Raw genomic sequence first — 15,899 nt, 5'->3', positions numbered from 1 at the left:
CTCTCAGCTCCACATCCATGTCACCAGCATGCTTTTGTGGAGCTATTTCCTGCGCTGATCCTCTTTTCTCAGTAAAAGTCTCCCAGCTGCCTGAGTGAGACTGGAGTGGTGCGTGCAGCAGATAAGTAGGTCACTGAAGTGTGTCCTGTCAGGATGTCTTCCTGCTGCCTGCTGACTTGTTACCAGTAGCACTGGAGACGATCGCAGATGAGCCCCCTTTTCCGAGGCCATTTTTTACATCATTCAGTAGCCCTGCCGATGTAGTCAAACAAGCTGTGTCTGAAGCCGTCGTCATCCCTGGGTTTAACCCCAGTAAAACCCTCAGTGCTTGCTCTGGCTGTGTTATCAGATTGCTCAAAAATTTCCAATGTAGCTGTCGCTCCATTAAGATTACAGTATTGCTTGTCAAATCATATTTATGTAAAAAAAAAAAAAAAAAATATGCTTATTTTTTTTCTTTTTTACACATTTAACCTTTGTGCAAGAAAAACACTATTTTTTCACTTTTATGAACATTGTAAGGGTTTTAAATATTGCACGAGTCACAATTATATAATTGTAGACAATTATGTCTGCAATTATTGTAGACATAACTGTAGACAATTGTGACCCTAAATAAATATTAGGCTCAATGTTTTATCATTCTGTGTTTTCAACATTGAGTCGATATCTCAGACATTTAATAAATATTTAATATATTTAATATATTTAGATTAACACACTTCATTAATCATTAGTAATAATGTATGGAATATTGAAAAACTGAGTGCTTTCACATGTAGTATCAGTATCCATATCAGCTTCTGGTTGTACTCAGAGTGTAGATACTGGGGATAGTAAGAATGTGTATTGTTAATTACACACTAAAGAACAAGCTTACAATTCTCGACAAGTATCCTTGGTTATGAAGGTTGTGACATGGCATGGTGGCCTGGCAGCATCTCATCGGCCTACAGGCAAAAGAGAACGCAAAAAACATGGTCTTGGTGTGGTTCCCGCTTTATGGCTTGCACGATATTCGGGGGATATTCGCTTTCACTGAGTACATGATTCTGGGTGGGGCATTTCCGTGTTGGAAGCCATAGCTCAATGACAACGTCTCAATGTGCCATATCCCGAGAACCAACAAACAGATGACATTTAACAAACGTGAAACTTTTCGCCCATATAATTCTATAGGCTACAATTTCAATGCCAAATAGCAAAGGTCTCTGTAAGTCAGCAGTCAGCAACTCCGAGCCTTGATCGGTTGTGTTTGACGTCATCCCTTGATTGTCCCATGGCGATCATTGGGGTAGGAGAGTACCTCATGTCGCGTACCAGGTGTAAATGAGACGCTGATTGAAAGGAAGCTATCAAACCTGGAGGGTTCTTGCCCTCCAAGCACAGCAGTGCTCTCCCCCGCTCAATGCTGTGCGATCCAGGCCTGTCGTAGTCCCAGAACTGGCTCACGGTGCGTAAATTGTGTAATGGTGGCATTAACTCATTGGACAGCTCAATTGGAAGCAGACTGACATGGGCTTACACGTGTCCATTTAGTGTGTGTGTGTGTGTGTGTGTGTGTGTGTGTGCGCGCATGTGTGTGTCCCTCTTTTGTGAGGGTGTTCTCACTCTCTGCCTGGGTTTAGTTGCTATGGCAATATAAGTGAGGAGAAAAAGCGAGATGGGAAGGAGAGAGACAGAGTGTGCGGTGTGCTCAAAGTCTCAGAAGGACGCTCAGATCCTCATCTCTGGAATGGGACTGTGTGTGAGAAAAGTTTGAACAAGCATCTGTGCTTGTATCTCATGGTTTGAAGGATCTCATCATTGATAGTATTGAGTATAAAGTGTCAGCATTCATGTCAGGCTGGTACTGGTGCTGGCACTCACAGACTAATAAAAAGCCATTCCGTCTGCATCTTAGCATGCTGTAGCAGTGTAGCCACACTACTTCACTGGAAAAACTGTAAATATCATTACACCTGTAAGCATCAACAAGAAACAATTCAACAAACAGGGAAATGAATAGATAAATCTAATGCGCGATATATCTATACATTATGAGGTTCAAACTCACAAATCGCACAGTCTCTTGATGGTGTGGTTATTTACCCCTTGCAGACTGACTTGGTCAGGCTGCGCTGAATTAAGACTGCACAGCAGTTTGACGTACTTCATATCTGACAGTCAGGTCCAAATCGTTCTGGCAAACTCATGAGTCCTAAAATGGATCACAGGCTTAGCTCTGTAGTCCTCAGATGAAACGGGGGGCCTCTCAGCTGCAGTGTGGAGTCAGACTGACTTCCTCTACTTCCTGCTCTGGGCCTTTGTCCCTGCCCCTTTAACCCAAGATGGCTGGGAAGGGCTTCAACCCGTAAGGCGTCTGCGCTTGCCGAACAGTTGCTTCCACCAGGATGCGCACGCCGGCCCGGATGTGGTTGGCCCCCGCCCCCCTGGGGGGAAAGGCCAGGGTGGCTCGTAACCCTCATTTTTCTTGGGACCGTGTGAGCACACGGGTGCTGGGGCACGTGTTTCTCCATGTGTCTCTGGCCCTGCTGGGCTGATTGGGGCCGAATTATCTCTGCGGGAGGCAGGAGTGTCGGGCAGCTCTCCAGCACCATCTGGGCACACGCTGGCGCTCTCTGTTAAAAAGAGCCCACGTCAGACCAGTGCTCGCACACAGCGAACAGAGCACCGTCGGCCCGTGCAAATGGGGGGGGGGCACACGCTGCAGTGTTTCTGCCGCATCCCCCGCGCCTCACCGCGGTACGAATCAATACCAGCTACGCCAGGGCGACTGAGGTGTTTCATTACTGCAACATCCAGCGTGGAGGTGGGACTCTCTCGGCAAGCAGGGCAGATGGGGAATTACTTCCCACTCACCGACAGCCAATAAAACACATCACAGGAGCTCCTGTTGAAAATGCCGGTCAAAACGGTTGAGTCATTAGGATGCCAATTTCAATATAGTGAGTTAAGCGAGGGAACACCTAGACAGGATTGAATAGACAAGGAGTATCCCTCCATTCGTGGAAGCCTCTGCAGTGTGCTTTCACTGTTCTTGCCCTCAGCTGCTGAAGTGTGTGATTCCTGATGGGACGGGCATTGCTGGTGGGGGCAGGGACCGCGTGGCTGGCTCTGTGTAAGGAATGCAGCAGTGTTGCTGTTGGCCCGCACACAACCCCCAGCCCAGCCACTGAACCTCTGCGCTCACACAGACACACAGCCACGCTGTGTGCTCCCAGACACAGCTGGAGGTGACTGAAGGAAGGGATTCAGCACTGAATTAGACGGACTCTCAGCTATATCCATTTCTGTGTCTGCTTTTTCAATCCCATTCGGCGAAACTGTGGAAGCCGTTTATGGAGCACTGGATTGTGGGTTTGTTTCCATGGTGTCAAAGCAGTGCTGTCCCACTGAGCAAAGTACATTATCTCAATGCCATATCACCAACCGTACATTATCTCAATACCATATCTCCTGTAGCACATTATCTCAATGCCATATCACCAACCGTACATTATCTCAATGCCATATCTCACACAGTAATCCACATAAACTGTTAGCATTTCAGATAATCCTGGATGAAAACATCTTAAACAAATAATACATGTCATAAAAGCTGTACTTTATTAATAATAATAATAATAATAATAATATTATATTTGTATAGCATCTTTCCAGTGGTACAGTACAAAATAAATAAACTCAAATAAAATAAAAAAGAATAATGCAAGCTCTATTAAAATAATGACAAGAGAATGACAGGCAGATAAAAGAGAGGGTGATGTATTCATATGCTAGAATGTCAAACAGGTGTGAAAAAGGCAAACAAAGATGTATGTTTTCCACTAGAGACGCATCTATTGATGAAATCACTTCATCTGCTCCTTGCCTTGATAAGGCTCCTTTGTCTGTTCTGAAAGGAATGCTATTGGAGCTATCCAACTGCATCTTTTCTGTGGAACATTCTGTCGCGCTGATGTGAGCAGACTCATGAGGCAGTCCTCAGAGGGCAGCGATAAAGAACAGGATCAGACCCAGCAGAGCTGAACAGAACTGCCTGTCAGGTCTGCTTCCGGGAATCCAAGGGCCGGTATTGAGAAACGCTCTATCCTCCGTGATTGGAGGAGAGCACAAACAGCCCAGACAGCTTTGGGAGAAGGGTGAGCACTGCGCTACAGTGAACCCTGTTGAAGCTCAGCCAAAAGCGCTTCCCAGCATCAGCCTGTAGGATCCAAGCCCATATGGTGTGTGCGTGCGTGGGCGCGTGTGCACGTATGTGTGCCTGCGTGTGTGCGCACCCGCTCATGTGGGTGTGTGTGCTTGCTTCCATAAAAGAGGAGAAATTAAACAGATTGTTCTAGCCTAAACTAACTCCTATCCCCATCCCTCGGTCCAGTTCCGCATATGATTTGAATAGGCTTTGTTTCACGTGTCACATCATTATCTTATACCAAAACTGTGTATTGAAATAAATTTGGTTTTTATTTGAGTCACATAATAGATAAGAAGGGAAATTTATTTTGATTGAGCTAGGGCATGATGGGGTAGGGTATAACAGTTTTCACAGTACATCATTGTATGGGATGCTGTATAATGCAGGTGACCTCCAGTACATAGTACGCCATTTATATTTAGTCAACATAGGACGCAGCTGTAAAAATAGATAGATAATCTGCAGCATCATTGTATGCGTTGATTGACAGGCCAGAGCGATGTGATTTCCATTCAAGCAGGGATGCACTGTGTTTGGCCTGCAGGGCTGCAGACGAGACCTCTGTCCTGGTGTGACATCTGTGACAGTGAGGGCAGGCGTTTTGGATGTGACTGCTGCAGAGGTCAGGTCAGACCTCCTCCTCCCTGACCCTGTCAAAGGCCTCGATTTCTCCTCCCTCTCACCGCCCGCGGGTTCACTGTGTCGCCCTTTGGCACCGCCGGCATTCCCGCCTGCTCAGGGTCTCACCCCTGTATGTCTCACACATAAATCACCAGCCTCTCCTCCCATCCTCCCTTTCTCGTTGGCCCTGGCACGCTCTGTCACGCAGCTCTGGTGATGAGACCAGACCTGCCGTGTGACTGATTACGGGGCTGCTTCGGTTACGCCGCGGTCTTCTCGTCTCGGCCCAGATTCGAGAAGTCCCAGATCCCTCCTTAATTATGTCAGTGGAGATCAGGCTGCATTCTTGGAGTGTGCAGCCCCGGAGCTGGCTCTCTCCTAGGCCGTGCTGAAGTCAGGTCCACAGGCAACATTTTAGTGGGTAAACTCCAATCCATTGGGTACAGCTTTGAACACCCTTCGCAATGTGTTCCCAGGACAGGGAGCAGAGTGAGGAAGAAGAGACACTGTAGAGTTAGGCAAAGAAGAACAGTGGGAGAAGAACATAATGTTAGCCACCATGGATTCAAATAAAAAGATGTCTGGCTGACTGTCACTGAGGGCAGGTTTATGTGCTTCATAAGCAATGTGAGTTTAGAATGTTTGGTCACATTTTCATATCTTTACTGGATACCATCTTGCATGGAGCCTCATGGTCCCAATTGTGATCAAACCACAGAAGCAGCACAAAACCAAACATTGAAATTATCGTGATTCTCTATGTATTAAACCCTGTTTAAGCAGTGAGCGGAACTTGAGCTGTCATGCTGAAGACTGTGATTACAGGGACATGTAATGGTCACTCTCGTGACTTGAGAGCCTGATGAGGTGAGGAGGTTCCCCCTCGATCACACTGATGTGAAATGGGCTTAGATTTCCATCAGTGATTGGTGGGCCTCCTCTGAGCCTTCCATAAGCAATGACAGCAAATCTAACCCTCAGCATGTGGAGTGGTAGGTGCATGATTACAGAATGGTGAGGATGGGGTTACCGAATTACACTTCACAACCCAGGACGCTAAAGCAGAGCTAAAGCTGATGCTAAATGACTGTGAAGCACTTCATTCAGTGAATCAAGCCTCATTATACTAGACCAGACTGTTTACTAGGCTGCTATTGTGCCCAGACTCAGGCTGAGGTGTCTGTCACCGGCCCTGTTTGCTTATGGGATATTTCTCTCACCGACTGGCTCTACCGGCAAGGCTAAGCTGTGATCACACAGGCAGACAATGCAGGCCTGCCACGCAGCCGTGACACATTGGACGGCCTCGGTCAGAGCAGGGTCCCTCTGTCTCTGTCCAGCAAACACCAACAAAAGACCCTGTCTGGGCTGGAACGCTGGGCTCAGAGTAAAGCCCAGCATTCCAATCATTAGGTCTGGCTATATGGAGCTGGGGGGGGGGGGGGGGGGGGGCACGACAGAGTCAGAAGGGAGGTACGACCTGAGCACCTGAGATGGTTCATGAGTGCTACTTTAAAAAACTCTTTAATAAAGTTTTCCTTTAACAGAGTTATAACCATATGTCAATGCTATTTGCTAATTATATCTGGCCAATACAATTATTTTACTATTGCATGTTGTCAATTCCCATGTCTTTGAGGGACAGGTGCTGAAGTGTTAGAGTTTAGAAAATACATCAATTTTCACTAGTAAATTAATTAAATTAAGTGTTGCTTAATTCCTTTTCAAGTCTGAACATATTTCGTGTGAGCTATTCTCGTGAAAGCACTGCAGACCTTACCATTGTACTCTAGACAGGAATTTGTTACACTGTAGCCTAATGCTCCAGGCTACTCTTCAAAGATATATTGTGACAACAACATCAATACATTGTACTATAATAAGCTACGAACGGCTAATAGAAGCTTGCTTCAATGTTTGTAAAGTCAGGTATTGGAAAAGTCTCTTCAAACATCTTGCTTCAATTAGTTCAGAAAAATTATCTTCTACCTGAAACTGGTGTGTTGTGTTGATCTAATAGGTGAAGGCCCCGCAAACACATTTTTTGTAGTTGTTGTGGTGGTGGTGGGGGGGTGGGTCTACAGTGTATCTTTTACAGTGTCAAGCCTGGTCTGACATGTCAGGGAATCTGTTTCTGTTCCCTGGTAAAGTATTCCATGTGTTTTAACCCTCTGAGTGGAACATTGCTTCTTGCTGTAGAGTGTGACTTAACTCACATGTTTTATACCTGGAGCCAATCCAGTTGCCCCTTTCTGTACTTTTTCAAAAGCTTATATATTCTTCTGTGTGGTGTCCAGAGCAGTACAGTGTACAGTACTTCTAAATGTTGTCTGACAAAGGCATTGTATAACATTAATATAAACTTCCCATGAGATATATAATCAATACAGTTTGCTATAAATGTCAGCATCTTGCCTATTTTACTGCTTTGACTTAATGTCCAGATCCAAATTGGTTTGGGTCAGCTATTATATCCATCTCTTTTTCAAGTGTGCACAGTACACAGTAATTTTGTAATTTCTATGAACTAATGAATCATTTTGAATCCATTTTGAAATAGCTCTTTAAATTCTTGCTGTTTTCAATTTGATAATGAGTCACTCATGTGGTAGTGGTTAAGTCTCCACAAATGAGTGCAGCAATTTTGTTAGGCAAGCTCTCCCTCTGCGATGACAGTGTGGAGCATCCCTCATGATAGATTCCAAAATCTTATGTCAGTGATAGACTAATTGGCCTGTTGTTATCTTGATCAATGCAATCCCCTTTCTTGCATATTGGTCTTATACTACCTTGTTTTTTTTTTGAGTCATCAGGCATTTTGTAGTCTGTAGAGATTGCATTTTGTAATGGTTTATGAATAATCTCCTTGCCCTATTTTTAATGCCACTAACCTCATATCAGTCATTCCCTTTTCCACTACGATATTGAAAAAAGCACTCAGGATTACTTTTTTGCATCTTCAGTGCTTTTCAAAGAGCCATTCAGCCATACTTCTTTAATTTTTTTAACACTGGCACACATTCTACAATATGCTTAGTCATCACTCTCTTTTGCAACACTGGCAACAGTTTCTGTGTTTCTTGGAAAATTGGAGGAACAGCTCAAACTGAATTAATAAAAGGCCCGTCATTATAATCTGCTTCCTCTCTTATCATCGCCATTATGAAAATGAATCTGCTGCAGCTGCACAATGGCCAAGTGTTTGGTGGTAAATCACAGTAATTAAATGGGTGATTTTTAATTTCTTTAAGTGAGCGCCCACAATTCATTCATGCAACTTTCCCCATCTGTGCTTTCAAACAGGGGTGGAGCGCAGTCGGTAAAGATGCGGCGATATGATCGCAACAGTGCGCAGTGGCATTTCATTCAGTCCTGTGGAGATTAGACTGAGACCTTTACTGCTTCTTTCATGACAAAGCACACACACACTAATGAGCTCACTTTATGTCTTCACATCTTCCACCTGTAGTTAATTCAGCTGATAGGTGTGTGTGGACTTAAATGTTGGAGATAATGTCAAACTTGGTATCTAGGTGGGGGAATTGGACTCACATGCCATTGTTCATGGGGAGGACAGAACTGATCAGCTGCATGATTCTGCTATAGATATTTACCAGTTGTCTAATCAAACTCCAAGTTAAACATACAAAAATGAGTAGATAGAAATCCCCATACAATCATAAAGGCATAAAGGTTGTGTGTGATGTGGTTATGGCGATAATTTTATTTGGCTTGGAGTCTGAGGACAGTATCATGCCTGGCTGTGGGCCGAAGTAGTTGACCCCCCCCCCATGTGGATCATAACCAGGGAAAAGAAAAGGAGGGGTGGGGTGGAGGAGGGATGCCATGAACAGCTGACACAGAAAGGAAGTGGTGAGTGGGATTTTTATGTTGTTTGTGGACAGGACCGGTTTGTCTTGGTTTGGTGAATTGCCTAGGGATTGTCAGAAAATTATTCTCCCGAATCTTCATTTTGAACTTCAATTACTATAGGCTACACATACATACATACATACATACATACATACACTCATGCACTCATACTCACACACACCCTTATGCTCACATGCAGGTACGTACTGTGTGTGTATTCGCTCATGCAGATTTAAGAAACAACCGTACCAACAGCGCCAAGTGGGATACTCATTGCTTAATGATATTTTAAAAAGGAAGTGGAATCTGGTACAGATAGTGTTGCTTGTGAAGTCTGAGGGAAATGGCAGCAGGAGACACTTGGTGGAAAGAGCCCTCTTCCTCTGCGTTTTCCCATCCAATAACACTGTTATATAATCCTAACTGCCATCAATGTGCTGATGGTGAGTATTCTTGCGGGGCGCCATAGAGGAGACGAGGTTGGGGCAGGCCCTCAACTCCAGGCTCCGGGTGACACTGAGCAGAGTGACAGCTCTGAGCCACAGAGATCCTCAACCTTCGCCGAGATCAGCACAAAACCGACTGCGGTTAATACATCAGGCGCGTCTGAGGTCGTCCTCTTCCTCTGTACGCTTAGGAAACATGTAGTCTTAGGAACTCTGTGATCTTCGCTGTGTGGTGAAGGATCGAATGACTTTGCTCCTCTTGCCCACAAAATGCAATGGTTCGAATGCTTTGCCCTGCATTTTTTTCTATACTGTGGAACAATCGGTACAAACTGCCTCTTGTGTAACAGCTTCACTGGCTTGTGATTCCTCTCCTCCATCCACCATCCCTGCCTTTCTTCGTTTGCGTTTGCATGCAGGGAGAAAAGGGCCACACCCTGCTCTGCACCTACATTACTGTTATTGTGCTCTCTGCTGCGACTTTAATGACTTTAATGTTTCATGCCATATTAGCCTGGGAGGTTGCTCTGGATAAGAGTGTCTGCAGAATGAATAAGTAATAAGAAGATTATAAGATTATAATAAGGTTCAGGCAGCCTAGAGCTGAGGCTCCAGCTGACTGATGCACTGCCATGTCTCGACTGGAAGGTGCAGAGCATTGCGGTGATGTGCTGCAACCTGTTTAGCAGATTGCATCCCAAGACCATTAGCTGTGTGTTGTGAGAGCGATATAATGTTTGCTACAGAGTGAAAGGTTTTGAAAATGCTTGATGTCTCCCACTCATCAACACATTGTATGCATGCACGTAGCAGAACTCACACAACCTGTGTAACATAGCCTTACGAATGAGCTGTGAATTTGTCGAGAAATAGAGTATTATACTTCACTTTGTCATGATTTGTGATCACTGTTTTTATCATCCAGGGATATTTCGTTCTGTGTAATACCTGAGATGTCTTTTTTATTGCAGTGAAAGTCACTGACGTCAAGTCTAGAATGAGAGGTCAAATCAATTAACCTACAAAGCATTCTCTAATAAGAGATAAAACACACATCAACATGGGCTTTCAGAACTGAGGACGGGTTGCTTTTAAATCCCCCTAGACATTCTGGGATTGTTTTATCCAACTGATCCAGGGTCAGTGAATATGGACGGGCCCTGTTTAGCCCCAGAAAAAGAGGCAGGCACCTTATATGAATGGGTATCCACATTAGCTAGGGCCTTGCAGAGGCATTGTTATCATTTCTAGTTCTCTCTCTCTGTCTTTCTCTCTCTCTCTCTCTCTCTCGCTCTCTCTCACTCTCTCTCTCTCTTTATTTCTCTCATCATCTTCAGTTCAATTCAACTTGCTTTATTGACAAAGATTGCATCTCTACTGCCAAAGCATTTGCACCAGCACAAACAATGCATTCACAAATTGCAATTAACAGCAGATTAGCTAGATGGCATTGCTGGTTGGGCACAGGGTCAGATGGAAGGGACATTCTGGCTGTTTACAAACCACCCACAGCCACCAACTGCCTGTCTGGAGTCTTCCCTTACAGATGAATGTAGCTGAATACACTTTGAAGAACACACCACACCATAATCCCGCTTATCTCTCAGTCATGGGAGTGGTGATGGAAGCCAGTGCTGACAACTTATACTTCTCTGCCTTTGGTAGAGAAGTATAAGCTGAGATGCTGTTCACTCTTTTCTCTATCTGTTCACACACACACACACACACACACACGCACACGCACACACACACACACACGCGCACACACACACACACACACACACACACACCTACAGTATATAACTGCATGATATCAGCCCATTCTGACACAATTCTGACCAGAATAGGGTTATGCTCACTAGGCTGAAATATGGAACACGGGCAGGTTGTGTGGATCGGCATCGCCAGGCTCCCTCCTCATTCCGCCTGTCGTGGGAGATCAAACTCCTCTGCAACAAACCCAGCACATGGGGTGAAAGGTCATGGTTCCGCTCTCCCCTTGGAACGGTTTTCCGTCTGGATGAAGAATGACTCAGGGGAGGGGGAGGAGGGGGGAGGAGTCGAATAGCTTGGGTGGAAGGTGGAGAGATTGCTGATGGGTGCTATGCATTTAACAGACTCTTAAAGCTGGGCGGGGGGAGCTTTAGGGGGACTGGTGCATGGCAGAACAGGAAGATAATGGGAGAGATCGGCACACTGCCCCCCCCCAACACGCACACATAGACACACAAACACACACCCCAGCCCCCTCCACTTTCTGCTCCTCCCTCATTCCCGGTGACATCACTTTGTCAGAGGACGCTCATGGGCTATTTTTATCCGCTGATCAAGGGTCATGCAATAGCCATGCACAAACTCACATAACCCTTCCAGCCTGCATTATAGCAGTGTGATAACCACACACATGTGTTTAAAATACAGGAAAGAGCATCAAGTTGACAGCTTCACAGTGCTAGACGAGCACTGGCAGCCCTGCCTGGAGGCTCTGGGTGGATCAGACACCCTGGGGTGGTCATGGCTTGCAGCATTCTTCCAGTTCTCCTCCTCCTCCTCCTGCGTCTCTTCCTGTCACCCTACGTTCTTTCTGTCGCTCCCTGCGGTGGCCTCTGAAGGTGTTATCCTAAGCCTGCCTTTCTTTCTTCCGCTTCTCATTCCCCTGTCCCCAGTGCACAGCTCCACACCTCTGACCCGCTCCGTATCTCCTCCTGTGCGGTTTCCGTGGCCCGTTATGAGAGGTCGCACCCTTCACAAAGCCTCTGCTCATTCATCCCTCTCCCTCCACCGAGTGTGTGGCCTCAGTGTGATCTGACATCAGGGCTCGGAGGCGTCAGACCTTCATACTGCATCTTATGAATACCTCCTCTTGTTTCTAAGACCCCAACTTTCACTGGATATTTCAATATATTTCATTGCACTAAGTTTAATCTATTTACCATTCTTTAAGATCTAATGTATTCAAATTTGAGAAGGTCAAAGGATAGTCACTTTGTCAGAAACTGAAAGCTGCAGAAGCAGAAACAGGGACTTTGAAAATTGCAGTCAAATATGGAGTTGCATAAGCTCCTGAGGCTGGTGTGAAGAGCAACTATTTGCATTTATTGAGACAGCAAACAGATAAAGGGAACTTATGTTTACTCAATGGGAAGTGCATTGTTTTCATTGGAAAGTACTAGCTGGCAGTGTTCCATCATGGTCACAGCACTTGAAGTACTGCAATAACTTAGGTAAGAGTGTCTGCTGAGCAAGAAGATAACGGCAATAACGACAGCTGCAGTACTGTGTGTTTAATAAGACAGATTTATGAAGGAGATGTATGTTACACTGGATTGCTGAAAATTAGCTGGACCTAGCTGCTTTAGTTACAGTCCATTCACTTTTCAAAATATTATTACTTAAAAATATTTGTACTTAATTGGTGTGCAGCAAAGCAAAAATATAACAAAACAAACAACAAAAATATTAATTGTCCAAGTATTTTATTATGAAGAAGACCTTTTGTGAGCAATGGCAGTATATTTTCTATGAAGTGTGAAGAATATATATTTCTCCAAATTGCAGCAGCATCCGTAAATGTTTTTTTTCTGTGAGTGAAACTTATCAGCAATATTTCACTGTCCCTCTCCTCTCTCTGCGAGTGAAGCTCATCAGCTATGTTTCTCTGTATCTCTCTGTCCCTCTCCTCTCTGTGTGAGTGAAGCTCATCAGCTGTATTGCCCTCTCTCTGCAGAGTCCTACTCGGCAGCGGGCAGCGAGGGCAGCATCGCCACCTCGGTGGCCTCCCTGCCCCCCCAGGCCTCAGGCAGCTCCGCCCCCAGCTCGCCCGGCTCCCGCCACTCCGTCAGCACCCTGAAGAAATGGCTGACGAACCCAGTCCGCAAGCTGAGCGCCGGGGGCGGCGCGGGGGGGAAGAGTGAGCGGCAGGTCCGCAGGCTGGACGGCAAACCCCCCCCTTCCCAACAGAGCCAGGACCCAGGGGCCCCCGCAGAGGGGGACGTCCTCAGCGCCCTCCCCGCTGCAGATAAAGAGCCGGTGAGGGCAGGGCCCAGTGTGGGGGCAGGGGGGTGCAGCGGGGGCCGGGCCAAGCACAGTGTCCTAAATTTACTACTGTAACAACAATGACATCACAGTAATGGTGACTGAGCCTTCCACAGCACACATGCCCTTCATTGCATGTCATTATTTGAGTCATGTAAACTCGAGTGGCGGAAGGCAGAGAGCTGAAACCAGGGCACTGCACACTGTTTTTTTTTGAATGAGGGAGCATATGCTGAGTAAAGAATTGACCAGGTATGCAAGCCTGCCGGTGCAAGCCTGTGTGCTGTCTCCTCTGCAGGAGTGGGCTGAGGGTCAGGGACGTCCTGAAGACTGCATGCCCGGGAACCCCCAGTGTCACAGCTACCTGTCAGAACTCCTGCAGCGGGGCAACTCACTGACCCACGCAGAGGTGAGGATACCCCACACAGAAAACAAAGCATACAGGCTCACTCACAGCCTAACACACACACACACACACACACACACACACACACACACACACATACACACACACACACACACACACAGGCTCACACACACACACACAGGCTCACACACACACACGCGCACACACGCATGCACACGCTCACACGCTCACATGCTCACATGCTCACATGCTCACACGCTCATGTATGTGCACACACACACGCATACAGGCTCACACACATGCACACAGACACACGCACATACACAAAAGCACATACATACACATACCCATTCACGCACGCACCCATATTTAATTTTGTAAAAACGATGAAATCAATCAGCCATCAGTCTGACAGCTTATCCTATTAAAACGCAGCCGCATTCTCAGGTCCCTCTGTCGGCAGTGCCTCGAGTCTTGTGTGCGAGTGTGTGACTCAGAAGCACTGAGCAGACAGTAACCCAGCACACAGAGCTCCAGCCCTTTGTCTGTGCTCTTTACGGAAGCCTAAGGCTGACTCGGCTGAGAGAGCCAGGAGAAAGGCCGCAGCAGTGCGGATGCCTGTGTTATTCAAACAGGGACGCCCAAGCGGCGGAACTCTCCCTTTCGAAACCTGATCAATAAGGCCTGCTGACACAAGCTGCTCTGGGTCACCGGCCTGGAGCTTGTGTGAGGAGGGAGTTTCCAAACAGATCGCCAGACAAAGGCTGTCTTTTCTCACCTCTCTATCAAGAAACACTCACACACACACACACACACACACACACACACACACACATACAAGCTCAACCACACACACACACACACACACACACACACACACACACACTCACAAGCTCAACCACACACACACAAGCTCAGCCACACACACACACATACGCACACACATTTTCAGTGTATCAGTTTTTAGACAAGTCACAAAAATAATTTAAAAGAGTCATTACGCGCTGGCTGGTTCTCTTTCATATTTTCAATAAATTAATCTATATATAGAAGCATGGGTTTTCATGCTGAGCACCAGCATGGGAGAGCTAGCAATGAATCCTTTCACTTTATCATTCCAGTCCGACTGCAACCTGACACACTGCATAATTACTTCTGGCTTTATTTTGAGAGATTGCTCCAGTCCAAGACAGATCAGGTCAAAGTCCAAATGTAATTATAGCAGTGTCGTACCGACCGGGTTCATTTTTGGAACGAAATGGTGTTGGGTGCGATTCTCTTTCCCAAACGTCACTGAAATTGTTGCTAAGCTGCGCCTTTGTTCTCCTCTTGCCTGCCTGTAAGGTAGCGGGGTGGCAACTGTCCTGTCTCATTTTTAACTTTACTTTCAGTCAAAGTGGTAGAGTCCTTTGTGGTTGGAAACAGGCATCTGTTGTATCTGTTGTACCCTAGGGGAAAAAGAGGGGAGAAAAAAAACTAGCGAGTGGACAGTCATAGCAATGGGGGAGAGCCTGGACTGGTGGTATCACAGCTCCGTTTAGGGTGAGGGGCAAAGGGGCCTCCTAGCTCCCGCTGGGTAGCTGCCATCACATGAAGATGGGGTCGGCTGAGCTCCTGAACGCTTTCAGAACAAAATGTACCTGAAACGGCCAGGCCACAGGGAAAAAGAGACAGGGGAACTAACAGATGGTCTCAGTCCTCGTGGCCTCTCCCTCTTTCTATTTCCCTCTCTCTCTCTCGTTCTCTCTTTGCCGTCTGCCCTCTCTTCATGAACAGCCCTGACTCACTGCGCCCCTCATGTGTGTCACTGAGGGACTCACTGATCCCCTCCCAGTGCCCTATAAGGGGAGGGGGAACGAGGGCAGGAGGAATGGTTCCTTAGGTGACCCCATTAAGCTGCTAGGTTATCCCTGTAAATTGAATAGAGTGGTTTCTTTAAGCCACTTGTTGAATAGTTTCCCTTTTACAGTCAGGCTTGTCATGAATATTTGGATATATATCTCTCACTGACCCAATTTTTGTGTGTGGTGGGTTCAGGGTGGGGAGGGGAAGTTCAGGGGGAGATAATCACAGATTGATTTTTAGGTTAGAAAATGAATTGACCTCATGTGACCAATGGAGAGGCAGTTGGTGTAGCAATGAGTTTTAACTTTGGCTGGTGGAAAATTTCCAGACAGATACGTGAACAGTCAAACTGTCCCTCTGTGGCCTCAGAACCAAAGGAGACTGCACATTTATACCAAGCAGGACAGCTTTCCTACCCATCTGGAACACTACATTCTTACTGCACAACTCAGAGAGCAACTGAGCAGTCACCCATTCAAGCTAAGAGATACAAATTCAAATAGGGAGGGGCAGT

The 15,899-nt window shown here is 46.3% G+C and overlaps 1 protein-coding gene across 1 annotated transcript in view; it reads left to right on the top strand.

Moving 5' to 3' along the window:
- arhgef25b (Rho guanine nucleotide exchange factor (GEF) 25b) overlaps nt 1-15,899 on the top strand; it is a 49,197-nt gene that overhangs the window by 14,196 nt on the left and 19,102 nt on the right. Inside the window, exons 2-3 of the mRNA XM_036531190.1 lie at nt 12,866-13,167; nt 13,472-13,582. Coding sequence (XP_036387083.1) covers nt 12,866-13,167; nt 13,472-13,582 — 413 coding nt within the window. The remainder of the gene's footprint in view (nt 1-12,865; nt 13,168-13,471; nt 13,583-15,899) is intronic.

Source organism: Megalops cyprinoides, chromosome 6, assembly GCF_013368585.1.
Source record: "Megalops cyprinoides isolate fMegCyp1 chromosome 6, fMegCyp1.pri, whole genome shotgun sequence".
Lineage (NCBI taxonomy): Eukaryota > Metazoa > Chordata > Actinopteri > Elopiformes > Megalopidae > Megalops > Megalops cyprinoides.
Note: the sequence above shows the minus strand (reverse complement) of the source record. Positions and strands in the feature narration are given on the sequence as shown.